This window comes from Filicampus tigris, chromosome 4 (assembly GCF_054856515.1).
Source record: "Filicampus tigris isolate MCC_2025a chromosome 4, RoL_Ftig_1.0, whole genome shotgun sequence".
Lineage (NCBI taxonomy): Eukaryota > Metazoa > Chordata > Actinopteri > Syngnathiformes > Syngnathidae > Filicampus > Filicampus tigris.
Window position 1 is genome coordinate 2,666,819 of NC_141220.1, and position 27,634 is coordinate 2,694,452.

General features: G+C 41.6%; 1 protein-coding gene and 2 pseudogenes across 1 annotated transcript; all 3 read left to right on the forward strand.

Annotated features, from left to right (window-relative positions):
• The first annotated feature begins 2,650 nt into the window (after positions 1 to 2,650).
• LOC147148100 (uncharacterized) lies at positions 2,651 to 4,814 on the forward strand (annotated as a pseudogene).
• A 10,523-nt stretch (positions 4,815 to 15,337) lies between these two features.
• LOC147148101 (uncharacterized) lies at positions 15,338 to 18,834 on the forward strand. Its single transcript, XM_086028666.1, has 3 exons — positions 15,338 to 15,399; positions 17,482 to 17,537; positions 17,622 to 18,834. Exons 2-3 carry the CDS (start codon positions 17,495 to 17,497, stop codon positions 18,110 to 18,112), a joined length of 534 nt encoding a protein of 177 aa, XP_085884792.1. The 5' UTR covers positions 15,338 to 15,399; positions 17,482 to 17,494; the 3' UTR covers positions 18,113 to 18,834.
• A 3,928-nt stretch (positions 18,835 to 22,762) lies between these two features.
• On the forward strand, positions 22,763 to 23,837 carry LOC147148102 (uncharacterized; annotated as a pseudogene).
• The last annotated feature ends 3,797 nt before the right edge of the window (positions 23,838 to 27,634 follow it).

Sequence of the window (27,634 nt, forward strand, 5' to 3'; positions counted from 1 at the left end):
ACTTTGTACGTGCACCTCTAGCTATGTATAACGAAGCGCTGAAGACCCAAAAAAAGTTTTCTTAACCATTTGCATTGCATCGTGAAAGACAGCAAGCCTTTTTCAACACTTTAGATTGGTCAGTAATGTGTAAAAATAACACTCACGTGTGTAGACTGACCAATACTGTAGATTTTGGAAAAAATATTAGATTAATCAAAACTGTGACTGTTTTGGCCCTACGCCAGCGAAAGGTAGGTTTATTCTTTATTTTGGTTATTTTTGGGACAAGTGGTATAGATAATGGATGGATGGATGGAGGGTTATTATTGGTTTATTTTCAAGACACCATTTTATTGATTAGTTTGATTAAAAAAGAAGAACGTAGAATTAGATTAAATCAAATTAAGGAAATTAAATAAAATGTTATTATATTAATCAGATGGGTTACGTTGTACTTTTGGAGAATCATCAACACGAGTGTGTCAGTGAGGGGGTACTCATAGTATGACAGAAAGACTCAAAGGTACACAAGCCCAAAAAGGTTGAGAACCACTGCTGGGCGATTGATTCTGCCGAAATAGTGGAACGGTGTCGTTCCTGCTCTGATGTTTTCCATTTTGCCTCACAGCTGCTAATAAAAGATGCAACTTACTTTGTACGCCTCTTGGAAAGGTCACGGTGCCACTTGATGCATTTAATTGATTTTCCTTTTGTTCTCACACAGGTACAAATGCTGGTTTCTATTAGGCGGGTCTTGCAGAACAACATTTGTTCTTCATACTTGCAGGCTGTAATTAATCAATTACCAGAGTTGACATTTCTTCATACTTCCATGCTGTTATTAATCAGTTACCAGAGTTAGTGTGAAGAGAACACAACAGGTGTCTGGCAACATCAAATTTAGTAAATGGCCTTCTCTGCTTGCCACATTGACTTTTTCCCATGAGCTCGGCAGTCTTGATCGGCCTCTGTGAAATCAGCTTGATTAATGTGATCAATAAAATAAAATTAAAAAAAAATAATTTGATAAAGCCTAATGTTGCTTTGCAAAGAGGACAAAGTTGTTTGTCTTCTGGTGACTTCTAATCCTCATACCACAGCACATTCAATGAGATCATCAGGTGTGCTGCCAAACATTATTTCAATAGTATTTTTAAATGTATTATTATTATATTAATTTATTATTATTGTCTGTATTATCTGGGGCAGAGTGGGGCCGTGTCGTCATTGTCATTTGTTTGGCTGCAAGGAACTCCACTGCACATGTCCACTTTTTGGTTTTAGATGAGTCAGACAGAGCCGCCCGCGTCGCCAAAGTCATAAAAATACAATATATTGTGGCGCTCACGAGTCAGAGAGAGTAGAGTACACTTTTATTTTACGTAAGCAAAAGAACAAGCTTACAGACACCCACACAATTACAGGTGTAGGCAAGTCATTGGTCGGCACACCATGCACAATCACGGTGTCGCGTTAAAACTAAAGTTATCATGGAACAACAAACTGAATAGCACACTAGCAAATAATGGAACAGCTGAAACAAGGACTTCTGAAATAATTGACACAAAACATTCATGTTAAATGTTATTTACAAGCTGTAGATTGGCAAAAGCATGCTGGAAGTGCATCAGCCTCCCAGCGCCGCTACACAGCCCCCACCTAGCCGGTTGGATGTCCTCAGCAACTGCAGCGTCCAATATGTAATCCCGCAAATGAGCAGGGGGTCGGTGTCCATTGTGGTGGCCCCCAGCTAACTTCCGAGAAGTTCAGTATTCTGATTAATATTGCAGTGTTGGAGGAAACTGATGTCCCTCTGTCTGTTCCTCCAACATGGCCTCCCTCTCTGGTGATGCCCGTGGTCGATATGGGGCGAGCCGGTCACGATGGAAAACCACCACCCGATACACCACATCAGACAGTTTCTCAAGGATGGTGCACCGCCCCATCAAGTGGCTCATGAGCTTGGGAGACAAACCCCTCCATCTCTCCGTACTGTAGACCCAAACGTGTGCGTCCACGTCGAAGTCTTCCCCTGTGCAGCGAACGTCATACGCCCTCTCCTGACGACAGCCGGCTTGGCCAAGGGTCTGTCGGGCCACATCATACACCTCCTGAAGTCGGTCACGCAGCTGGCCATAGTAGTCCATGCCGGCCTCGCTCTCCACTTCCGGCTCAGGAGGGGGCCTGAACACCAAGTCAACAGGGGTCTGAAGCTCTCGTTCAAACAAGAGAGCTGCTGGGGTGCATCTCGTAGACTCTTGGACCGCTGTCCGGTACGCCCACAGGACCAGGAGCAAATGCAGGTCCCAGTCGCGTTGCTGGCGGTTGGTTAAGATGGCGAGCTGAGAGGCCATAGTGCGGTTGAACCGTTCCACCAAGCCATCACTCTGGGGGTGCAGTGGCATGGTGCGGGTCTTCCTGATTCCGAGTCTCTTGCAGACCTCGTCAAAGACCTTGGCCTTGAAGTTCCGCTCCTGATTGCTGTGCAATTCCTCTGGAGCACCAAACCGGCAGAACATCTCATTCACCAGGTGTTCAGCGGCGGTGGTCGCACTTTGGTCAGGCACGGCATAAGCTTCAGGCCACTTGGTAAAATAATCCATTGCCACCAGGGCGTAGCGGTTCCGCTGATCTGTGGTTGGAAAGCCTGGTACTGCTGCAGAGGGGCATGCGAGCGCTGGGTTGGCCCATTCCGCGCTGTGCAGGTGTCACAACGGTGCACGTGTATCTCTACGTCCTGGCGACACCCTGGCCAATAGAAACGGGAACGGAGGCACAGCAGAGTCTTTGTGATGCCGAAGTAACCAGTTCCAGCCGAGCCACGGACAAGCCAGAGCACTTGCATCCTCATGTCACACGGCACCAGGGGTTGGAGGATGTTGCGGGTGCCGGCCGAATTCCTCCACCGGTGGTAGAGAAGCTGGTCGTGGACGACAAGGCCGGTCCACTACGAGTGGAGTGCCTTAGTCACTTGGTCGAGCTGGAGATCATGGCTGAGGACATGGTCTGCCTCTTGTGGGCGTTTTACCTCCACCAGATCGACTTCTGCCATGTCTGTTGTTTGGTGCTCATTCTTTTTCCTGACCAAGCAATCTCATGGATGAACTTAGTGGAAGTCAACCCCAAAATGTTCTTTACAATAATATGTTCTATGCAGCCCTACTAGAATAAACACATTATTCTGATTAATATTGCATTTGTGGAATATGAATTAAGCAGCAAAATCCACCCATTTTTATCCAACTCAGGAGGCAGTTTTTGTGCCACTTTCTGTCAACCAAAAAAGACATCATAGTTTCTCTGGGCTTAGGTAACGACCAATCATGGCTCACCTGGTTTCTGAAGCTGGCACTTCTGGGCAATGGTTATTGTTAATATATGGAGATATGTCATTTTAATAGTATTTAATATAACAAACTTTTTTCAGTTGTTTTTTTTCTTCCAGCTCCATTTAGAAGGTTGTATTGTTATCCAATCAGAATTTTTGCGATGTGTTGCCATTGTCAGAGCTTTCTGCCTTGGCAGAAACAGATTGCTGGCTCTAGTCCCGCCGACCAGAACTTTCTAAATGCATTTGATTGGATTAAGAATGATCAGGGTGAAGGCCCACGTCTCGTAGGCACTGAATGCAGTGCACGTCGCTGTTGACAAGATGACATGGAAGGGGTAACAAAATAGTTTGAAGTTGTTTGGTTCAATTGATGATGCTTGCACTCCCACTAATGTGAGCACAGCGGGAGCGCACATGTGTTTTTGTTCGCAGCTTTGCATAAAAACAACCAAAATCGGCACTTCTGTTATCAATATCGAATCGGTATCGCGATATTTGGTCCTGTATTACTCGGTATCGGATTGAATTAAAAAAAAAAATCACTAGTATCGCCCATCCCTAGTGCTGAAAGACTTGGATCCAAGAGGAGTGTCATTAAAGGCCTAGATAGACCAAAACGACGTTGGCCAACAGTGACAGACGCTTACCCCCTGTGGCGTCAGGCCGGCTGTCAGCACATCACACTGGAAAAATACACCACATCGACAGACAGCGACGCTAACCATTAAGGCACCTACTGCGCACATGTGGGATGTAATACGCTTCCATACCATTGGCGGCAGTAGTCAGACGGCGCATTCAGACGCCACGACGCTTCACTACCTCCGACGTCAGTTTGGTCTATCAAAGCCTTAAAAGGCATGCAAGATTCTGAGACAACGAAGCTACTTCTCCAAAGGGCCACATTTTATTTGGCATATGGAAAACTGAAAATTTCTATCAATGGGGCTATTGATGGTTTTTCAATGAAAATAATGTGTCGTCTCAATGCCTACACAACAAGTAGTGACCAGAAATTGGTTGGAGATTACTACCATAGAGTTGTGCAGAATTTAGGGGGTTGTCCTTGAATTGTTAGTGGTGATCTTGGAACTGAAAATGGTCATGTTAAAGGCTTTCAGCATTTCCTGGTCCCCATACCGCCAGGCAGCACCCTCGACAGTTACTTGGATGGAGCCAGCACTGCCAATCAAAGAATTAAATATTGGAGGGGTTTCTTCGCATGGAGTTCTGGTTATCCATCTTCACAGACCTCAGAGACAATGGCTTCTTTGATGGTGGATTTCTGGACAAAAGCCTCCTACAATTTTGTTACATGGGACTTAGGTGGATGACGCTGCCTAAGTTTGGAATAGCCATTTCATCAGGCCCTCAACGAACATGAATGTCCCCAGAGGTCGGCCCAGCGGGATGTATACTTTACAATGAACAAGTTCAACTGTGCAAAAACCAGTATGTCTTTCGTCTGACAATGCCTTGTGATCCGGATGTATTTGTACTGTGTGCTTTCTTAATGTGTTTCAGAGCATATTACTCACCTGAGGCAGACCTTTGAGGAAGGAAGACCTTCGAAGGACCAGCACTGGAGGTGCTTGTCGTTCTCCTAGGGATGCAGCCAAACTGTTGAAAGTAACATTATCAAAAGCACCCATAATATCCAAAAAGACACCAAGGGCAAGTGTCTTTTTCGTCATGTTTCTCTCAATCTCCAACACAAATTAATGCAGAGCTGTTTCCATTGAAATGCTTGCCTTAAAGCCATACTGTGTTGGGGAGAATCTTGCCTGTAAGTCATGGACCTCATTCAATTTGTAGAGAATCATTCGCTTCAGCCACTTCAGTTGAAATGACAGTATTATCATTTGGTAATACTTCAAAGAAGCTATTCTTCCCCAGTTTTGGAAGAAAGACATCTCGGATATTTCTCCAAGCAATTGGTACATAACTGTACTTTAGACTTGCCCAGAATAATAAGCCATAGTATTTTTTAATGCGTTGCCAACCCAAGGCAGGATATATACCATCTTGTCCCGGAGCCTTGAAATGCTGGATTTCATCTATTGCAACTTTCATTCGCTCTTCCGAGCGACCAAATCATCATTTATAGAAGTAACAAACATGGGACGTCAACCGGTGGTGAACCAACCCCCCCTTCTCTGCAGCGGACCTGGAACACACATACGACCTTCTGAACTGCCGACAGCTCAGACTCTTGGGCGACATTCCAGGGCCCAATAGACCAACGGCATGGTTTGGACAATACAACCACAGATAACAAGGAGTTGTTGTCTGGCCAGACGATCGCAAGAATGCAAGAACCAGCAAAAAAGACACTGAACCCCCTGTGTCTGTATTCAAACAGCACGTCTCTGAGGGAAGTGTCAGGGAGATCAAACGCAAAGCTGACGCGGCCAAGTGCCGCTGCCACCAACTGGAATATACATCCAACAAGCGAACCACACATTACTAGGGCAAGTGCGACCCCTAGCGGCGAGTGTGAAGATGGACTTGCCAGCGCCCACAGTTGGAATCTAATTAAAACTATATTTTAATGTGCGTTCAATGTGGTTGGTTTTGATTTGCCTCCACAGGTTGCATGTGAAATGAAAACAACATCCAACACATGCTGATTGATTCATATTGCATTTTTCTTGTGTTCGATGTGAACACTTGTGTTGATGCAGTTACCAAAAAAAAAAAAAAAAAAAGCTTTATGCGTTCCATCACCCCGGGACAAAGCCAACCTGCTCTTTAGATGCTTCTCCCTCAAATGGTTTTGAGACATAAATCAAAACTAGAGCTGCAAGCAGCTATAAAGGGCCCTCGCAGCCCTGGCAACGTTGGGGTATCGGCTTGTCGGGATGCTCGCACATCGGAACTGAATAATCGAAAGTATCATGTTAATCAAGTTACAGCAGCTTTTATAGTCAAGGTGAGTCCAAACTTTAAACAAAATTCAAAATGGCGGACTTCCTCTTATGTTTATTATATGGCGCCAAGAGGCTTTTTTGTTGGTCTCTTCCTGTTTCATATACTACCAAATTTTCATAGATGTAGATGAAGCGTACAAACGGGGCCGCTTTTTAACAATATTCCAGGGGGGGGGTAGCGAGCCATCTTTTAAAGATTGCACAATTGAACAATTAATTATTGATTAATTTACTAGGCCTTCTACGTGTGCAAAGTTTCATGGGTTTTCGTGCATGTTTACATTCTGAAAATCAGCATTGTTTTATTGGCAAACTGGGCATTACCATGACAACAGCTTTTTGTGAAGAATCTCAAACTTCGTGTTTTAACATCTTGAAGGCGTAAACGCTCTTCCGAGCAAATATGAGGGAGATCTGGCTAACCTGCCACCAATTTTTTTTTTTAAAGAATTAAAGGAGAAATTATTGGTCTTGATACATATACCACTAAAGTTTCGTAGATATAGGTGAAACGTACAACCGGAGCTGATTTTTTTTTTAAATCTAGGGGGCACTAGCGAGACATTTTTTAAACAATCGCGACGAAAAAAAAAATATATATATGATTTTACCGGGCCTGATGTGTGTGCAAAGTTTCATGCATCTTTAGACCATCAAAATCAGCGTAGTTCTATTTGCAAACTGCCTGTTGCCATGGCGACAGCTTTTAACAAAAAATCACAAATATCGTAGGTTAATATCAGGAAGGTCTACAGAGTCTTCCGAGCAATTCTGAGGTGGACCTGGTTAACCTTCGAGGAGAAAAAGATCAAAGCATAAAACATGTACTTCCTTTAGCCAGTAGGTGGCGCTACCACTTCGATGAAAATTAAGTTCGAAGATGTCTTCAGGCTTCGACTTTGATCAAATGTCAGTAGGTTTTTAGAAGAAATTATGTGAGTCAGGTTCCAGCAGGTATTGTAAGCAGAGCAAATTCATACTTTAAACTTAATTCAAAATGGCCGACTTCCTGTTTAGCTTAGCATATGGCTCTAAGAGACTTTTTTTGTAGGCCTTGAACTGTTACATATACCACCAAATATTCGTCGTTCTAGGTGAAAAATACAACAGGGGGTGAATTTTCTTAAAATTCTAGGGGGCGCTAGTGAGCCATTTTTTACAAATTGCACAAAAAATTAAGAAAATATTGATGATTTTGCCAGGCCTGATGTATGTGCAAAGTTTCGTGAACTTTTGAGCATGTTCAGACCCTCAAAATGAGCGTTGTTTTTTGGGCGAACTGTGCCATGGCAACAGCTTTTCTCAAAAAAATCACAAATTTTGTATTTTAATATTCGGAAGTCCTAAACACTCTTCTGAGCAAAGATAAAGTGGATCCGGTTAAACTGCTAGGATAGAAACGTCAAAGAAAAAAACAGGTCTTTCCTTCAGCCACGACGTGGCGCTACCACTACAACGAAAAAAAAGTTCATAGATGTCTTCAACCTTTAGCAATCATCAAATGTGAAAAATTTCGAGAAGTTTGGATGATCTGAGTCAAGTTAAAACTTTATTTATTGTCACGTTGAATAACCAGATTTTGCGGCACTGTCATGGCCATGCCCTTCGTCAAAAAGTCACAATATTCGGTATAAAGCAAGAACAATGTCATGAGGCTTTTCTGACAAATTTTCAGTCGGATTCGTACAACGGGCTCCGTGCAGTAAATAGAAATGTAAAAAATGTCAATTTTTGTAACCACTAGGTGGCGCTATATGTATAATGGAATGACCTTTTTTGTATGTCTTGGGGTGCCGCACGTGCCTGCCAATTTTCGTAGGCCTAGGTCAAACGGGCTGGAAGTCTATTTTGTTTTCCTACTCTAGGTCGCGCTACAGAGCCATTTTCTGTGCGTCGTTTACGGCGACTTTAAAATATCAAATTTTTTGCCAGGCCCGATGAGACTGCAAAGTTTGATGAGTTTTCGTGCATGTTTAGAGAGGTTCAAATATGCGATCATTTGGTCAGAAAAAATAATAATAATAATAATAACTAGAGCTGCAAGCAGCTATAGAGGGCCCTCACAGCCCTGGCAACATTGGGGTACTGGCACGTTGGGATGCTCGCACATCGGAATTGAATTATTTAAATTATCAAGTGGATAAAGTTAAAAAGCAGCTTTTGTAGTCAAGGTGAGTCCAAACTTTAAAGTAAATTCAAAATGGCGGACTTCCTCTTAGGTCTATTATATGGCACCAAGAGGCTTTTTTGTAGGTCTCTTTCTGTTTTATATACTCGCAAATTTTCGTACATGTTGTTGAAGCATGCAATCGGGGCCACCTTTTAAACATTTTCTAGGGGTTGGTAGCGAGCCATCCTTTGAAAGATTGCACAATGGAATAATTAATTATTGATTAATTTACCAGGCCTTCTATGTGTGCAAAGTTTCATGAGTTTTCGCGCATGTTTACATTCTCAAAATTAGCATTGTGTTATTGGCAAAATGCGTTACTATGGCAACACCTTTTTGCAAAAAAATCTCAAACTTCGTGTTTTAACATCATGAAGGCCTAAACACTCTTCTGAGCAAATATGCTGGAGATCTGGCTAACCTGCAAGGAGAAAAACATGAAAGAATAAAACATGTACTTCATTTAGCCAGCACTCCCACTACGATGAAAAGTTAGTTCGTAGATGTCTGCAGGTGTAGACTCCTAAAATGTGTGAAATTTTGACACGATATCATCATGTGGATCACATTACAGCTGCTTTTAAAATCAAAAGTCAATATGATTCCAAATTGTAAAGTAAATTCAAAATGGCAGACTTCCTGCTAGGTTTAGCACATTACTCCAAGAGACTTTTTTGTAGGTCTTGACCTGTTAGATATACCACCAAATTTCCATAGATATAGGTGAAACGTACAACCGGTGCTGATTTCAAAAAAATTCTAGGGGGCACTAGTGAGCCATTTTTTAAACATTTGTGAAAAAATATTATTTCACCAGGCCTGATGTGTGTGCAAAGTTTCATGAGATTTCATGCATGTTTAGACTGTCAAAATCAGCGGAGTTTTATTTTGCGAACTGTCCGTTGCCATGGTGACAGCTTTTTATGAAAAATCACAAATATCGTATTTTAACATCAGGAAGTTCTACAGAGTCTTCCGAGCAAATCTGAGTCCGACCTGGTTAACTTGCAAGGAGAAAAGGATCAAAGAATAAAACATGTACTTCCTATAGCCAGTAGGTACCAATACGATGAAAAATAAGTTCAGAGATGTCTTCAGGATTGGACTTTTACCAAATGTCAGTAGATTTTGAGAAGAAATTATCATGTGGGTCAAGTTCCAGCAGCTATTTTAATCAGAGCAAGTTCATACTTTAAACTTATTTCAAAATGGCTGACTTCCTGTTTTGTTCAGCATATGGCTCCAAGAAACTTTTTTGCAGGCCTTGAACTGTTACAAATTTTCGTAGACCTAGTTGAAAAGTACAACCGGGCCTGAATTTTTAAAAATTTCTATGGGGCGCTAGCGAGCCATTTCTAACAAATCGCACAAAAAAAAAAAAATCTAAAAGTATTCATGATTTCGCCAGGCCTGATGTATGTGCAAAGTTTAGTGAGATTCCGAGCATGTTCAGACCCTCAAAATGAGCGTTGTTTTTTTTGGTGAACTGCGTGTTGCCATGGCACAAATAACAAATATCGTATTTTGACATTAGGAAGGTCTACAGAGTCTTCCGAGCAATTCTGTGGTCGACCTGGTTAAGATGCGAGGAGAAAAAGATCAAAGAAAAAAAACATGTATTTCCTTCAGCCAGTAGGTGGCGCTACCACTATGATGAAAAATACGTTTGTAGATGTCTTCAGCTCTTGGTTATCATCAAATATGAAATATTTCAAGAAATTTGGATTATCTGAGTCAAGTTAAAACTGTATTTATTGTCACGTTGAATAATCAGATTTTGCGGCATCGTCAAGGCCACGCCCTTCACCTAAAAGTCACAATATTCAGAGTAGAGCAAGATCAATGTCTTGAGGCCTTTCTGTCAAATTTTCAGTCGGATTTGTTCAATGGGCTCCATGCAGTAAATAGAAATTTAAAATGACAATTTTTGTTGCCACTAAGTGGCGCTATATATATAATAGAATATCATTATATAGATGTCTTCAGGTCGCAAATCTTTACGTACAGGTGAAATTTGGGATTTTTTTGAGCATGTGCAGGGGAGTTATTAAGGATTTTCTCCTGTATGACGAAGGATAAAATTTACGCCGAATTTGATGCCCCTCCCCCATCATATAGTTTAGCGAAAACTCCCAAAAAAATTCCCAGTGTTTGCCCCAGGTCTTAAGATGATATATCCGAAATTTGAAGTCAATTGGAATAATCCTCCGGGACATGGGTGCAAAAGTATGCACCCTGTAAATGTGCAAAAATGGTACAAAAATGGACATTCAAAAATTCATAGCTCACTTCCTGTACACTTTAAACTATGTCTGTAATGGACTTTTTTCTACATCTCGGGGTGCTACACGTGCCGCCAATTTTCGTAGGCCTAGGTCAAACAGGCTGGAATTCTATTTTGTTTTCCTTCTCTAGGTGGCACAACAGAGCCATTTCTTTTGTGTCGTTTGCGGCGACTTTAAAATATCCAATTTTTCACCAGGCTCGATGAGACTGCAAAGTTTGGTGAGTTTTCGTGCATGTTTAGGGGTTCAAAAATGCGATCATTTGGTGAGAAAAATAAAATAATAATAATAATAATAATAATAATAACGAGAGCTGCAAGCAGCTATAAAGGGCCCTTGCAGCCCTGGCAACGTTGGAGTACTGGCACCTTGGGATGCTTGCACATCGGAATTGAATTATCAGAATTATCACGTGGATAAAGTTACAGCAGCTTTTGTAGTCAAGATGAGTCCAAACTTTAAAGTAAATTCAATATGACTGACTTCCTCTTAGGTTTATTATATGGCACTAAGAAGCTTTTTGTAGGTCTCTTTCTGTTTTCTATACTCTCAAATTTTCGTACATGTTGGTGAAGCGTGCAACCGGGGCAATTTTTTAAACATTTTCTAGGGGGCGATAGGGCGATTAATTTACCAGGCCTTCGTGTTTTAATATCATGAAGGCCTAAACACTCTTTCGAGCAAATATGAGGGAAATCTGGCGAACCTGCCAGGAGAGAAACATGAAAGAATAAACCATGTACTTCATTTAGCCACTAGGTGGCGCTACCACCATGATGAAAAATAAGTTTGTAGATGTCTTCAGCCCTTGGCTATCATCAAATAGGAAACATTTCGAGAAGTTTGGATGATCTGGGTCAAGTTAAAACAGTATTTATTGTCACGTAAAAAAATCAGACTTAGTGGCACCGTCAAGGCTACGCCCTTCGCTGAAAAGTCACAATATTCGGCGTAGAGCAAGATCAACGTCTTGAGGCTTTTCTGACACATTTTTAGTCGGATTCGTTCAACGGGCTCTGTGTAGTAAATAGAAATGTAAAAAATGACTTTTTTTTTCGCCACTAGGTGGCGCTATTTGTGTCTGAAATATTATCATATAGATGTCATTAGGTCACGACTCTTTATGTACAGGTGAAGATTGGGATTTTTTGGAGCATGTGCAGGGGAGTTAGCAACCGCCAGAGCTGCATTCCGCTTGGCCAGCTGGTACCCGTCAGCTGCCTCCGGGGTCCCGCAGGCCAAAAAGGCCCGATAGGACTCCTTCTTCAGCTGGACAGCATCCCTTACCGCTGGTGTCCACCAGCGGGTTCGGGGATTGCCGCCACGACAGGCACCGACCACCTTGCGGCCACAGCTCCGATCGGCCGCCTCAACAATGGAGGCACGAAACATGGTCCACTCGGACTCGATGTCCCCCGCCTCCCCCGGGACGTGGGAAAAGTTCTGCCGGAGGTGGGAGTTGAAACTCCTTCTGACAGGGGATTCTGCCAGACGTTCCCAGCAAACCCTCACAATACGTTTGGGTCTGCCAGGTCGGACCGGCATCTTCCCCCACCATCGGAGCCAACTCACCACCAGATGGTGATCAGTTGACAGCTCCGCCCGTCTCTTCACCCGAGTGTCCAAAACATGCGGCTGCAAGTCCGATGATACGACTACAAAGTCGATCATCGAACTGCGGCCTAGGGTATCCTGGTGCCAAGTGCACATATGGACACCCTTATGCTTGAACATGGTGTTCGTTATGGACAATCCGTGATGAGCACAGAAGTCCAGTAACCGAACACCGCTCGGGTTCAGATCGGGGGGGCCGTTCCTCCCAATCACACCTCTCCAGGTCTCACTGTCATTGCCCAGGTGAGCATTGAAGTCCCCCAGCAGAACGATGGAGTCCCCAGGTGGAGCGCCCTCCAGCACACCCTCCAGGGACTCCAAAAAGGGTGGGTACTCTGCGCTGCCGTTTGGGGCATAAGCACAAACAACAGTTTAATTTAGATTAATACATGGCAACAGCTTTTTGCGAAATATCTCAAACTTCGTGTTTTAACATCATGAAGGCCTAAACACTTTTCCAAGCAAATATGAGGGAGATCTGGCTAACCTGCAAGGAGAAAAACATGAAAGAATAAAACATGTACTTCATTTAGCCAGTAGGTGGCGCTCATTACGATGAAAAGTTAGTTCGTAGATGTCTTCAGGTGTAGACTCTGATCAAATGTGTAAAATGTTGACAATATATTATCATGTGGATCACATTACAGCTGCTTTTAAAGTCAATGTGATGCCGAATTGTAAAGTAAATTCAAAATGGCGGACTTCCTGTTAGGTTTAGCACATGGCTCCAAGAGAAATTTTTGTAGGTCTTGACCTGTTAGATATACCACCAAATTTTCATAGATATAGGTGAAACATACAAGCGGGGCTGATTTTTCCAAAAATTCGAGGGGGCGCTAGCAAGCCATTTTTTAAACAATTGTGAGGTAAAACAAAAAAAAAAGATGATTTTACCAGGCCTGATGAGTGTGCAAAGTTTCGTGAGATTTCATGCATATTTAGACCGTCAAAATCAGCATAGTTTTATTTGCTAACTGCCCGTTGCCATGGCGACAGCTTTTTACGAAAAATCACAAATATTGTATTTTAACATCAGGAAGGTCTAATATATGACATAGGTACAAGCATTAGAATATGGTTATTTCTTAGAAAGAAAGGTCAATTGTCAAATAAAAGATTCGTATTGGGTTTATGAAACCATTGATTATATTGATACATTCGACACAACACAGTGGGAAATGGGATAAACATTTTTCCTTTATAAAGCATCCTTATAGGGCTTTTTAGATAATGTAACCCCGTGGTTCTTAAACTTAAACGTCAAAATACAGTTGTGAAGTAAGTCCTAGCGTTCATATGCAATGTGAATTTAACATTACTAGATATTCCCACATAGTTCTTAAAAGTTACATAACTATTCATAAATGTACTGAGATACTTCATGAAAGTTAACTTCATATTTGTAAATCAATAAAGTAAGACGTAAAGGTTACCCCAATACTCCAAGATGAAAACAAAAATATCGTCCAAGTGTACATGTGCAATGTGAATTTAGATTAATACTTCTGGATGTCATCAAGTATTTCTTAAATTTTATCTAACTATTCATAAATGTACTGAGATACTTCATGAAAGTTACCTCAATATTTGTAAACCAATAAAGTAAGATGTAAAGGTTACCCCAATACTCCAAGATGTCCAACATGTGCAATGTGAATTTAGATTAATACTTCTGGATGTCATCAAGTATTTCTTAAATTCTATCCAACTATTCATAAATGTACTGACATACTTTATGAAAGTTACCTAACCTAAATATCTGTAAATCAATAAAGTACAATCTAAAGGTAACCCCAATACTCTTAGATGCAAACAAAATATGGTCCATGTGTTCAGATGCAATGTGAATTTAACATTCCTAGATGTATCCAAATTTTTTGAAAAGTTACCTAACTATTCTTAAATGTACTGACACTCCATGAAAGTTACCTCAATATCTTAAAATCAGTAAAGTACGACCAAAAGTAATCCAAATAATCCAAGATGTAAACAAAATATGGTCCATGTTTCCAGGTACAATGTGAACTTTGATTAATACTTCTGGATGTACTGAAGTATTTCTTAAATATAAAAATCCCCTATGTACCCACATATTTCTTAAAAGTTGTCTAACTATTCTTAAATATATAGAGATACTTCATGAAAGTTACCTTAATATCTGTAAACCAATAATCCTAGATGTAAACAAATGGTCCACGTGTTCAGTTACAATGTGAACTTAACATTCCTAGATGTACCCAAATATTTCTTAAATATAAAAAAATATCAAAATACTCCATGAAGACCCCTAAACATTCTCTAATATACTGACATAAACCCTGAAAGATACCCTATAACAATCTAAAAGTTACTTAAAGTTACAAAAGTAATCTAAGTACTTCTAGATGAACACCAAATATCTATTTTACCTTTTACTTTTACTGAAACTATACTAAATATAGGAAAAATTAATAACATAAATCATGCTTCAGAATGTATGAATCCCAAAAATGTAAAACAAATTGTATATGAATAAATGTTTGAAGGCAAATTTAAATAACTGTCTGTAAGTGTATTAACTTGAAATTTGATACTTTTGCCCTCAACACATAATTGTTTCTACAAATGTGTCAAGGTATCATGTTTTCCTGCCTTAGAGGAGACTAGCAGGTTTGTCCACTTTGCAAAGCCACAATGGCCTTAATCACATACACCAACCAGCTCCTTGACACGCCGGTTAAAAAAATAACAATAATAATAACATGCACCTAGTTGTTTAAAAAAATGCCAAGTACAACCACATAATATTCTAGCGGCAGTGACCTTTTTTGTGCTCTATTGACTTCAAAGTGACTCAATTATCTGATGAATTACAGCATGGCAACATGAAGAAATAGTGCTTGGCAATGCCCATCTAATAGAAACCACCGACTGTCATAATAAAAATCAATTAAATGCTCCACCTTAACAAGGGCCCCACCTTAATGGTTGGACAAGAGATTTAAGCCCTCCGTAAACCACTGTGAGGCGACAGAAGACACACGGGAGCAGGACCGACATACCGCAAGATACGAGAGGGACTCACAAGACCAACTTTGAGTGTGCTTGGTGAGTACTTTTCCCATCTTGAAATGTTTTCAGGGAAGACAACATTAATGTTGGACATATTTGGTGTTGCAATTTGTTCAATCAAGGGAAAAATCTGCATTTGGACTCGGGTCAAAGTGGACATTGCTTCATGCACTTTGGCAAGCTTGTCCAATGAAGTTGTAAAGCAGGGACATGTAGTTAGGGCAGGCAAAACCTCCTCTCTTCTGCATGTGAAGGGAAAAAAAACAACAAACAAAAAAAACTAATTATGATTACATGAAATTATTTTTCCATTTTAGTTCTCTTGTCCATGTCTTACATTGATTTTCTTTTTCAATCGAATAGTGTTGATTATTTCATCATTAAAGTAGCTGAATTTTGATATTTTCTTTTCAAATACATAGGCAAGAAGGAAGAGCCACTGTGGGAGTCATGGCATATTGTGCATTATTTTCACAAATATGAACTCAATCAAAATTGTAATATTATTGAGGTACTATGCCTTGCATGTCATTACAAATAGGTGAAAAATTATTAGGGCTACTCACGCTGTAGTAGAGGGCGGTAAAAGACCTGGTGCAAATGCAACTAAAGGCATGTCTGCTATCTGGTGGTGGATGGTGGTATTACAACTTTAAACTGAACATTGGAACCCCCCCTGGGGGATATGCAGCTGGCCGGCCTGCGAATAGCAAACATTTATGGATAACTGATGGAAATTGAAATACATTGCAGGTTGTAAACAATTCCAAAATTAAAACAGAATGCCGATCTACCTCCAATATACATTTTCTACTGAAGATGAGCGTTTGCCCCCAACCCCCCCACCCCACCCCACAAAAAAAATGGTATGATTGGAAAAACTTGTGAATAAGTGAATTCACAAGTGCCCAGTTGCGAGTTGTCGTTGGTCCACTGTGGTTATAGAATAAATAATAATCAATAAAATGTTTGGCGTTGATTATTTTGTCAGTTTCTTTTTGGTGCCGCTTACAGCACTTTTTTATCATTAAATAAATTGTTTTGCTATCCAAACCCATTCCTAAATGTTTTTTACCTGCTTTATAGAATGGAACCACTGGTGAGATGTTAGAACAGGGGTGGGTAAATCCATTCTTGGAGGGCCAGTATCCTGCATGGTTTAAATGTCATCTTGCTGCAACCCACCTCATTCAAATGATCAGGATCATTATCCAGCTTCTGGCTACCTTGCTGATTATATGATCATTTGAATCAGCAGGACACCAGCCCGCAAGGACTGGAATTGCCTACCCCTGTGTTAGAGTCACAAAGGCAAAAATATTAGCATCAAAGTCTCCGTTCTGCTTGATGTTTGTTTCCACAAATTGCTATTGTTCTCGAGATTGTGTGAGAAGCGGGTGGATTTTGTAAAATTTAGCTACTCTCTTGCTGATAAAGAACCGATTATTAAAGAACGGAAAAAAGGTAGAATTCAACTTTTCTAATGGGCCAGATGGGCCACCAGGACCACCAAGGTAGAATTACTCATATTTTGTTGACTGGTTAACTAAAAAAAAATTCTTGAATAAGTGGCAATATACAGTACTGCCAATAAGCATTTTTAATGAAAAATGGGAGATGGTCATAGCCCTAAAATATATATTTTTTTAAATTAAAAATCTGCAAATCAGTTAATCCGTGGATGGAAAACAGTGAATATGCGGGGCATCCACTGTGTTCTACAATGCAAGCATTTATTATTAAAGACTTTTGTGAGTGAAAGGCTTTTGCACGGCGGCGGCTCGGTGTGACCGTGGACTTTGAAGTGCACAGTTGCTACTGGCTCCATGTTCGTCAATGACAGCATAATAAATGAGCAATTAGCAACTGAATAAAATTTTTGATTCCCTAAAATGTAGTGGTTTCAGTCGATACAAGGGTTCTGTCCGACGATGACAACATGAAGATTGGCAGAGAGTTATCAGCCTCTTCCCAAGGACAGTCCAGGTCCCGTATGGCAAGCCATGGAACCTGGACTCCAACAAACTAACACTGTCCAAGCAGCCAGCTCTCCCATCATGTCCACCTGATGGACTTTCTCTCGATGTACATTTATCATTCCTTTTCACTGTCTTTCAGGACAACAGTCAAAATGATCATTCTCAAGGTTTTCACTGTTGCCCTTGTGGTGATTGGTAAGTCATCAAAGTCTCAACTCCAAGGAACAAAGAGTAAGTGAAAGGTCACCATGTAACAAAGTTGTCAACTTTTTATCACAGGAAGCAGCTGTCTTTCTACGAAGATAAAGAGACAAGCTACTGATATTGACGCTTTAAGATCACCTCCAGGTCAATCTGGACCACCTTCAGGGCCCCCTTCAGGGCCTCCTGGACCAGAGGGTCCACCAGGGCCACCTGGGAAAGAGGGTCCAGTGGGGCCAACTGGTCCGCCGGGACCACCTGGAGCAGATGGGCCATCAGGACCACCTGGAAAAGATGGGCCACCAGGACCACCTGGAAAAGATGGACCACCAGGACCACATGGAGCAGATGGGCCACCAGGGCCACCTGGAGCAGATGGGCCACCAGGACCACCAGGACCACCAGGACTACCAAGTCGACCTGGACTACCTGGACCACCTGGACCTCCCGGGCTACCACTACCTTATCCATATCATCAGCCACTACCTTATCCACCTGGGCCATCACCACCTTATTGGCCACCTGGGCCACCACCACCTTATTGGCCACATGTGCCACCATATTATTGACCACCACCATTTTGACCACCTGATGCACCCAAATTTTATGCTTATGAAACACGTTTTGATCCATTATCTTAACAACCAGGGCCACCCAGACCACCGGTAACTGAGGATGGAAATGACCCACTTGGAGTACCACCTTTCCAAGCTGGACCACCAATTGGACCACATTTTATATCACTATTAGACACCTAGGCCAATACAAGACACCAGTGCAACCACCTGTTACCCTGGATAAAAAACACCCAACTGGAGATCAAATTGTCAACCTGCCACACCACTTGTCCCATCTGGACCACCACTAGGACAACCCGTGCCAACACCAATTTCTCCAGATGAAAACAACCCACCTGAACCAGCACCCTGCCAACAAGGACCACTGCCCGGAACATCTGTTACTACGATGAAAACAATAACCTTCAAACATAACCTTTCAAACCTGGACCTACGCCCCCACCAGGACCTTTCTGGCCACCACCAGTTACTTCGGATGAAAACGACCCACCTGGACCACCAGTTGGAATAAAATACTGTCCACCACCTGGGCTCCCTGGACATGTCACCCCAGACCACAGAAATTGAATTGTTTGTATTCCAAAAGAAAACTTGTCATCAAGCAATCAGTCTTATCGCAATGATCATTGTCTGGTTGTTGAGGTGTAAATCTAGGATTCCCATCCTTGCCACCTGCGTTCAATTCCAGTAATAAAGATTATTTTTCTTCTTGACGATTTGGTTGCTTGAATGTGACCTAGACTCAGACGTTCTATCCTTGGTGTTCATAGACATGATCACATTTCCTGGTTATGACATCAAATTGCAAACGCCTGCTGCCTTGTAAAAATAATGATAATCACAATCATCCATACGTATATATTCCATTTACCCAACTCAAATCAACTTTACTTATAAAGTACTTTAAAACAACCTTTGTTGCATGCAAAGTGATGCACATGCAGTAAATATAGTCATACAATAACAAAGGCAGTGGAAACAATAAATTGATAATACAAATGGAGCAGACACCCATAAACACTAAAACAATACCGAGTCTTATACTGAGTTAAAAGTCCATCCATCCATCGATTATGCAAACCACTTGTCCCCATGAGAGTTGCTGGCGTGCTGGAGCCTATCCCAGCTGTCGACAGGCAGTAGGCGGGGTAAACCCTGAACTGGTTTCCAGCCAATCATGGGGCACACATAGACAAACAAACATTCACAATAGAATAAAAATGTGTTTTAAGTTTTAAAAATGGACAGAGGGGCCTTGCCTAACAAATAATGGAATGTCATTCCAAAGGGAGGGACTGGGAAAGGGAAGGCTTAATCCCCGCTGAGCCTCTGCTTTTTCTTCGCTACCTCCAGTCGCATCTGGTCCGCTGACCTGAGGCACGTGCGTATGGGTGGAGGAGCTCAGAGAGGTTAGGTGTGGCGAGACCACTTAAAGGTTTGAAAGCAGATAAAAGTATCTTAAAATGTACAGGGAGCCAGTGAAGGGAGGCCAGAATTAGAGTTATGTGCTCCCGCCTACAAGCACCAGTTAAGAGGCAAGCCACAGCATTTTGGACCAACTGGAGATGCTTGAGGGAGGTTTTGCTGACTAAAAATAAAAAAAGTATTTTACAGTAATCCATCTGACATAGAATGAAGGCATGGATTACTGTTTCTCAGTGCTGTTGAGAAAGGAGAGGCATTATATTAGCCATCTGCCTAAAACAAAATGGATTAACAGCATTACCAGTGTTGTTTTTGGTGGCCTGTATTAGTGTTAGTCTAGTCCACGGGTCTGCAACCCACGGCTCCGGAGCCGCATGCTTCATCCTTATGTTGCGGCTCTGCGTGGCTTGGGAAAATAAATTATAAGTGTCCGATTGAAGTGCAAATTATTTGTCTTGAAATCATGCATCATGTCATTGTAGTAAGTAAAAGATTTTGCCCACTTTCATATGTGGTCCTATATTGGATACCTGTCATATTTTTTTTGCAATGCGACCGCAGCTTGAACCTCCAGGTCGCATAGATCCGACATTGGCGTCAGGAGCCCAAAATGCACTCCGCGCGGGCGGAGGGATCAGTGCTGACTGCGGGGATCGACTCTGCAGTGGTTTTGAGTAACCGTATTGACTTTAATTTAATCCCACTTGAAACATGAAGCATAGGGTGGACATTTATGTTGATAGTAGTAATTGAGCCACGGCTCATTTTTTACACGTGGTTATGACGTGACGTCATCTTAAGTGACGTCTCCATGAAATTAGATCTGAAAAACCTTGCCTCATCATTTCCCCCAGATACTGTATTTCTACTTCCAACTGAATCGCTCCACTGTCGAAATGCCTAGATACGTTGCACCACATTTACTTCCGTAAACACAACATGAATGACGTCGACCATCTCTTCTTCTGCGTATGCGGGTCACTTTAGGGGCGCAATTGTGTTCACACAAGAAATGAGACCGAGGTCGCATTTATAATGTAATATGAACGCTTACACAAAAATAATTGATTTTTTTTTAAAAGACGGCATTTTACTGTCCTGCGCAAGGATGAAAATGACTTCCCAGCCCCGATTTGCAGATGCTGCATGGGTGCAAAGTTTCAGGAGCAGAAGTCCTATTAACCAGGTAAAATAAATATTCAGGCAGTTATTTTTCAAATATTTATTTTCATTGTTCAGTGAAATAGTGCTTTTTTCCACAGTTTTTTTTTTAATTCAGGCAGTTGGATAATTTAAGTTCAGCTTTTGAATTCATTTGAAAGGGACCTTCAACTCTGCGCTTTTTTGTGTATTTCGATTGTGGTCCCTTGATTGTGTACATGTCCATATGCCTGCATGTTCATGTTAATGTGTACATAATGGCCGTGGAGAGAATGTGTGGGTGTGCCCCCACACATATAAATTGGCATGAGGGATTAAATTCAAAATACAATACAAATATCAACATTAACAGTATTACAAATGACAATATGCAGTTTCAATAGACAAAATCGCTCCTCTACTTTGAGCCATGTCAATCTGTCAAAATGTTTAAGGAGGAGGTGAGTTCTGGGGTGCAGGTGGAGAATTACTTAGATAATTTTTTTCCTGAGCAAACTAGACTTTTTCCGGGGCCTAGTTTTAGGATAGCAGAGTACCAGGGGGAACAGGCATAATCATTGTAACTGCACCAGAGCTCCTGCTAAATTTTCCAAGGCTTTTTTGTTTAGGAAAGTGAACAGTCTTGAAATAAACCACACTTACTGATTTGCTTTTGAACACACCTTTTGTGCCATTGTTTTCTCCTGATAATCTGCTATCCAAAACACAGCCAAAAGAGGTCAATTAATCTTTCTCTGTGATTTCACAATCCCACAACATTACTCTAAATCATTAGTATTTTGCTAATCTAAAAATGTTCACAAAACTTTTTTCCGTTTTTCCTGTTTTTCCAATTTGTAGTCTGTTATCTATCAGTCATTTTGTCCAGATTTGAAACTAATTGTGCAACATCAGCAAAAAGGAACAGATCACTGTTTCAGGCTGCTTTCATGTCATTTATTTTCATACACTTTTTGGTCTAGTCAAGTTTTAGTTGACTAAAATCTGAACATATTCATTTTACTTTAGTCAGAATTGACGTGACTATTTTAGTCTAGTAGTAATTGACGAAAACTGATGACATCGTAGTCTAGTTTTAGTCAAAGATAACTGATGATATTTTAGCAGAGCTGGCAAATCCAAGTCTAACAAGTAAAAACCAGTGCCAGAGTTTGGATTTTGCCACAATTGCTTTTACTCAGTTGGCAGGTCAAAGAGTTGTTCTCACTATTCCTTGAACAAAGTGTGACCATTAGGGGTGGGCGGAGTGAGCGACTCAGGCACACTTTTAGCCCCTCCCTGACAGAGAGGACGACGGGAGAGTGAGAGAGCGGCCGGAACCTAAAGCAATATAGAGCCAAACAAGAATCGGAGCTCGGTGTGGAATTTTTTTTTACAACAACAGAAAAGGACAGTGCCAAGTGTGATTTGTGTAATAAAGTGCTCTGCTGCTGTGGTAATTTACACAAACATATGAAAAAAGCTCACCCTACAGAGAGCAACGAGCTACAAGCGAAGTTGAGGGAGGAGGAGGAGAGGGGATATCCCCAAGCCAGAACATAGACATATAGACATAGCTAGGACTTGTGATCTCGCGAGAAAGATGAGTCAGTATCGAGTAATTGTCTCTGGCCCCTTGCCTGCGAGAGGCAATGATGAGAGGTTTAACAGATTATTCTCGCTTAACCGGTGGCTGGCTAGCTTTTGTAGTGAGCAGGGACTGCAGTTTGTAGATATTTGGCCTTCTTTCTGGGGCCGACCCGACCTGCTTCACCCTAACTGGGAAGGCGCCATCACTCTTTCTAGGGAAGGCGCCATCACTCTTTCTAGAAATATAGATTACTGTTACATAGTTTTTTATTTAGATTAGAGCCGTACACACCACATATTCCTGCATCACACAGCGATGTTGTTTCTACTGAGGTGGTGCAATATGATAATAATAGTACTCGAGAGCCGATAAATAACTACCATATTCCGACAGTCGTACCCTCCCGCCGCGCTTATAGTTGTTCGAGGTACAATACAGAACCCAGGGAACGCAATTTTATTAATATTATGATTAGGAATCCTATTATGGGCAATTATCCGGATAAACCTATTTTACTGAAACTTGGTCTGTTTAATATTAGATCACTCTCTTCGAAAGCCCTGTTGGTTAATGACCTCATAAGAGACCATAAACTTAACATGATTGGGCTTTGCGAGACCTGGTTAAATCCTGCTAATTTTTTACCGCTAAATGAGGCCTCGCCTCCAAACTTTGTTAGTTCACATGTTGCGCGCCCTCATAAGAAAGGTGGGGGTGTAGCCCTTATTTATGAATCTGATTTTAAACTTAGCACGCATTCTAGCGACGCCTTTAAAACATTTGAAGTGCTCACTATGCGATCTACAGCCTCATTGCCGTTTTTTCTCGCAGTTATTTACCGTCCCCCCGGCTCGTACACTGGATTTTTAGATGAGTTCTCTGAGTTTTTGGCTGATTTGGTAACTCATGCAGATAATATAGTGATTATGGATGACTTTAACATTCATATGAATCTCCCGTCGGAACCACTTACAGCGGCGTTTCATACAATATTTGGTATTAACCCGAGGATTAGCATGCTCAAATGTAATGGTATTACCGTATACTACTGTTATGTCTGACCATTACTTTATAAAATTGGAAGTGCGGGCTCATTACCATCGCCCTGACCACAATCAAAGCTTTAGCAGCCGAAATATTAGTTCTTCAACCACCGCTGCGCTGTCTGAGCTACTGCCCCTGGCAACTGCTTCGTTTCCGAGCTATGTTGGTTCGATTGACAACCTCAGTGATGATTTTAATGCTGCTTTGTTAAATGCGCTTGACTCTGTTGCACCATTAAGACATAAAACTCGTCCTAAACGGCCTACTCCGTGGTTTACTGAGGAAACACGCTCACTTAAACAATCATGTAGGAAGCTAGAGCGCAAATGGCGTGCGACTAAACTTGAGGTCTTCTATCAGGCATGGTGTGATAGCTTACTAATATATAAAGAAGCACTCGCCTTAGCCAAAACTAATTACTTTTCCAGATTAATTGTTCTAAATAAAAACAATCCTAAATATTTATTTGATACAGTGGTAATGCTAACGCAACAGCTGCTGACCTCCAATAGCTCCTCTCATTCTTTAAAACCGCTGTTATTCAACCTCTGCTTAAGCGGCCAAACCTTGATCCAGAGAACCTCAGTAATTATAGGCCGGTTTCAAGTCTCCCATTTATTGCGAAAATTCTCGAAAAAGTTGTCGCACAACAACTTAGTGACTATATGGCCGGTAGTAATCGATTTGAAATTCTTCCGTCAAGATTTAAAGCCCATCACTCTACTGAGATGGCTCTTGCTAAAGTGACTAATGATCTTCTCTTAGCTATGGACTCCAACACCTCATCAGTACTACTCTTACTTGACCTAAGTGCTGCTCTTGACACTGTCGATCATAACATACTATTAGAACGCCTTGAAGGATGTGTTGGTATCTCAGGCTCAGCACTTTCTTGGTTTAATTCTTACCTCTCAGAAAGGACGCACCATGGAATTCATGGCAATGCGACTTATGAGTTTTCTGAAGTTACATCTGGAGTCCCGCAGGGATCCGTAGTATGACCCCTGTTGTTTAGCATCTACTTGCTTCCGCTTGGTAATATTATTCGTAACCATAACATTAGTTTTCATTGTTATGCTGACGATACCCAATTATATATGCCGCTCGAGATAACAAACCTGGCTAATTGCTGTAATTTAGAGGCGATCTTGCCGAGATTAAACAAAGGATGTCTCTCAATTTTTTGCTTTTTAACTCCGATAAAATCGAGATGTTGATTATTGGCCCTGCTCGTCATCGGCACCTATTCATGAACGCCACTCTCAGGCTCGATAAATGTACTATTACCCAAAGTGGCTCAACAAAAAATCTTGGGGTTATATTCGACCCAACTCTTGTCTTCAAATGCACATTAAGAATATTACTAGAACCGCATTTTTCCATCTCCGTAACATTACTAAAATTCGTCCAATTCTGTTGAATAGTGATGCAGAAATTTTAATCCACGCGTTTGTTACGTCTCGCCTCGATTATTGTAACATTTTGCTCTCTGGTCTTCCCATGTCTAGTATTATAAGTCTGCAGTTAGTCCAAAATGCCGCAGCAAGACTCTTGACAAGGACAAGAAAGTTTGATAATATTACTCTGATATTAGCCAATTTGCATTGGCTCCCAGTCCACTTGAGATGCGATTTCTAGGTTTTGCTACTTACCTACAAAATACAGCACGGCTTAGCACCTTCCTATCTTGTCGACTTAGTGATACCGTATGTTCCGATCCAAAACCTTTGGTCACAACATGCTGGCCTTTTAGTGATCCCGAGAGCCAAAAAGAAGTTCGCAGGCTCTAGAGCGTTTTCTATTCGGGCACAGATGCTTTGGAATGCCCTACCCGCGGATATTAGAGGCACTACCTCAGTAGAAATGTTTAAAAAACTATCCATCCATCCATTATCTGTACCGCTTATCCTCACAAGGTTCGCGGGGCGTGCTGGAGCCTATCCCTGCTGTCTTTGGGCAGTAGGCGGGGGACACCCAGCCAATCGCAGGGCACACAAAGACAAACATCCGCACTCACAATCACACCTAGGGGCAATTTAGAGTATCCAATCAACTTACCATGCATTTTTTTGGAATGTGGGAGGAAACCGGAGTACCCGGAGAAAACCCACGCAGGCACGGGGAGAACATGCAAACTCCACACAGGGAGGCCGGAGCCGGGATCGAACCCACAACCTCTGAACTGTGAGGCGGACGTGCTAACCAGTCGACCACCATGCCGCCACGTTTAAAAAACTACTTAAGACTTATTTGTACGAGTCTGCATTTAGTTGAACTGTTTGTTTTGGCCTCTTTACTGCCGCTTCTATTCTTTTTCTGCCCCCTTTTCCCAGGCTTGGGAACTAGGTGATGACGACCGAATTGGAGGTTACTGTTTCGATCCAACAGCAACTGACTGCTACAAGATCGGAGGCACTCGGAGGCGCTGTTATGGAGATTTCTACATTGACGACCATTGGGCCCCTGCTCACTTCATCGACGTCATCTTTCTGCAGCACTTCATTTGATTAACTTTCACATCACTTTAACAAACACTGTATTGTATTAAAATGTGTGTTCAATGTTTCCCACTCGGCATCCATTGCAGCCTGATCATTCTGGAAGGGGGATTCCCCCATCTGTAGTCCCTTCTCAAGGTTTCTCACTTTTCCCCAAATGGGATTTTTTTTTATAGTTTTTCCTTGCCCTCTTGGGGGTAAAGATCAGCGGATGTCGTGTATATGATCCGGTGCATATGTGAAGCCCTTTGAGACTTTCCTGTGATTAAGGGCTATATAAATAAATTTGACTTGACTTGACTTGACTTGACAAGGGATGACTGCATCACCCACAGCCAGCCCCAGGGACTGACTGCATCACCCACAGCCAGCCCCAGAGACTGACTGCATCACCAATCAGGGCAGAGCAGGTGAGAGCACCCACACACACAACTTAAATGGCCACGACACAACGTGGGCCGTAACAGAGTTAAACAGCAAAAGCTACCTGTTTTTAGCTATCTGTAATTTAATAATTACAGACCTGTATCCAACTTACCATTTTTAAGCAAAATTTTGAAAAACAGTTGTTTTCTCCAGTTAAATCATCTTTTAAATACAAATAATATTTTATAGAAAGATCAATCTGGTTGTACGATGAACCACAGTACAGAGACAGCTCTTTTAAGGATTTTAAATGATATTAAGTGCACTGCAGATGTGAAAAAACGCACAGTCTTTGTGCTACTGGACCTAATTGCTGCTTTTGATAAAGTAGATCACCAAGTTTTATTAAATAGACTTATAAACCCAGTGGGCATCTCTGGTACTGTTTTTAACTGGTTGTATTCCTATCTCACAGACTGGTGTTTCTTTGTAAGGGTTTCCCCCAAAACCCATGAAATGAAATGTAGGGTTCACCAAGGTTCAATTTTAGGCCTAATACGTTTTAATCTTTATATGCTTCGACTTGGGGACGTCATCAGGAGACACGGCATCAGCTTCCACAGCTACGCTCGTGACACACAGGTGTATATTGCCGTGTCTCCTGATGACACAGGACCCATTGATACCCTTTTAAGTTGCATTTTAGATATTAACCTCCTAGGGCTTAGTGGCCACATATGTGGACAGCAAGCTTGTGTCCACAAGTGTGTGCACTGTGGAACAGTGGGTGTTTTGGACACATATGTGGGCACTGACACTACCATCTTGTGGTCTCAAAAGAGTATTACATACTATAGTCAAAATACAGTATACAACATACAGTACAATTGTGGGGGACTAGACAGGCTCTCTTCTATGCCTTAGAGTTGCAACACAATACAATACAAAAAATTAAAAGATTATGCTTAGTTTTTCTTCTAATTAGGTTCCAATAAGCCCAAATAGCAAAAATAAATAAAAGAAATGTAAAAAAAAACAGCTTGGGCCTTAGGAGGTTAAGTCATGGATGGCAGAGAATTTCCTGCAGCTCAATCAGGACAAAACTGAGGTTTTAGTTATTTTGCCCTGAAGGTCAGAGAGAGAAACTTTTACCAAAACTACAAGATTTTAAACCCTCAGAATGTGTGAAGAATCTGGGCGTCATTTTTGACTCTGAGTTCAGTTTTATTCCTCATATTAAAAATGTAACTAAGAGGGGTTTTTATCACCTTAAGAATATTGCAAGAGTTTCTCGTTTCTCTCTCAGGCTAACACGAAGGTGCTGATGTATGCTTTGATTTCCTGTCATTTAGATTATTGTAATGCCCGGCTCTCTGGCCTACCCAAAAAGAGTACAGTTACGTACTCCAGAACTCAGCCGCACGGGTGCTGACAAGAACCACAGGGCAT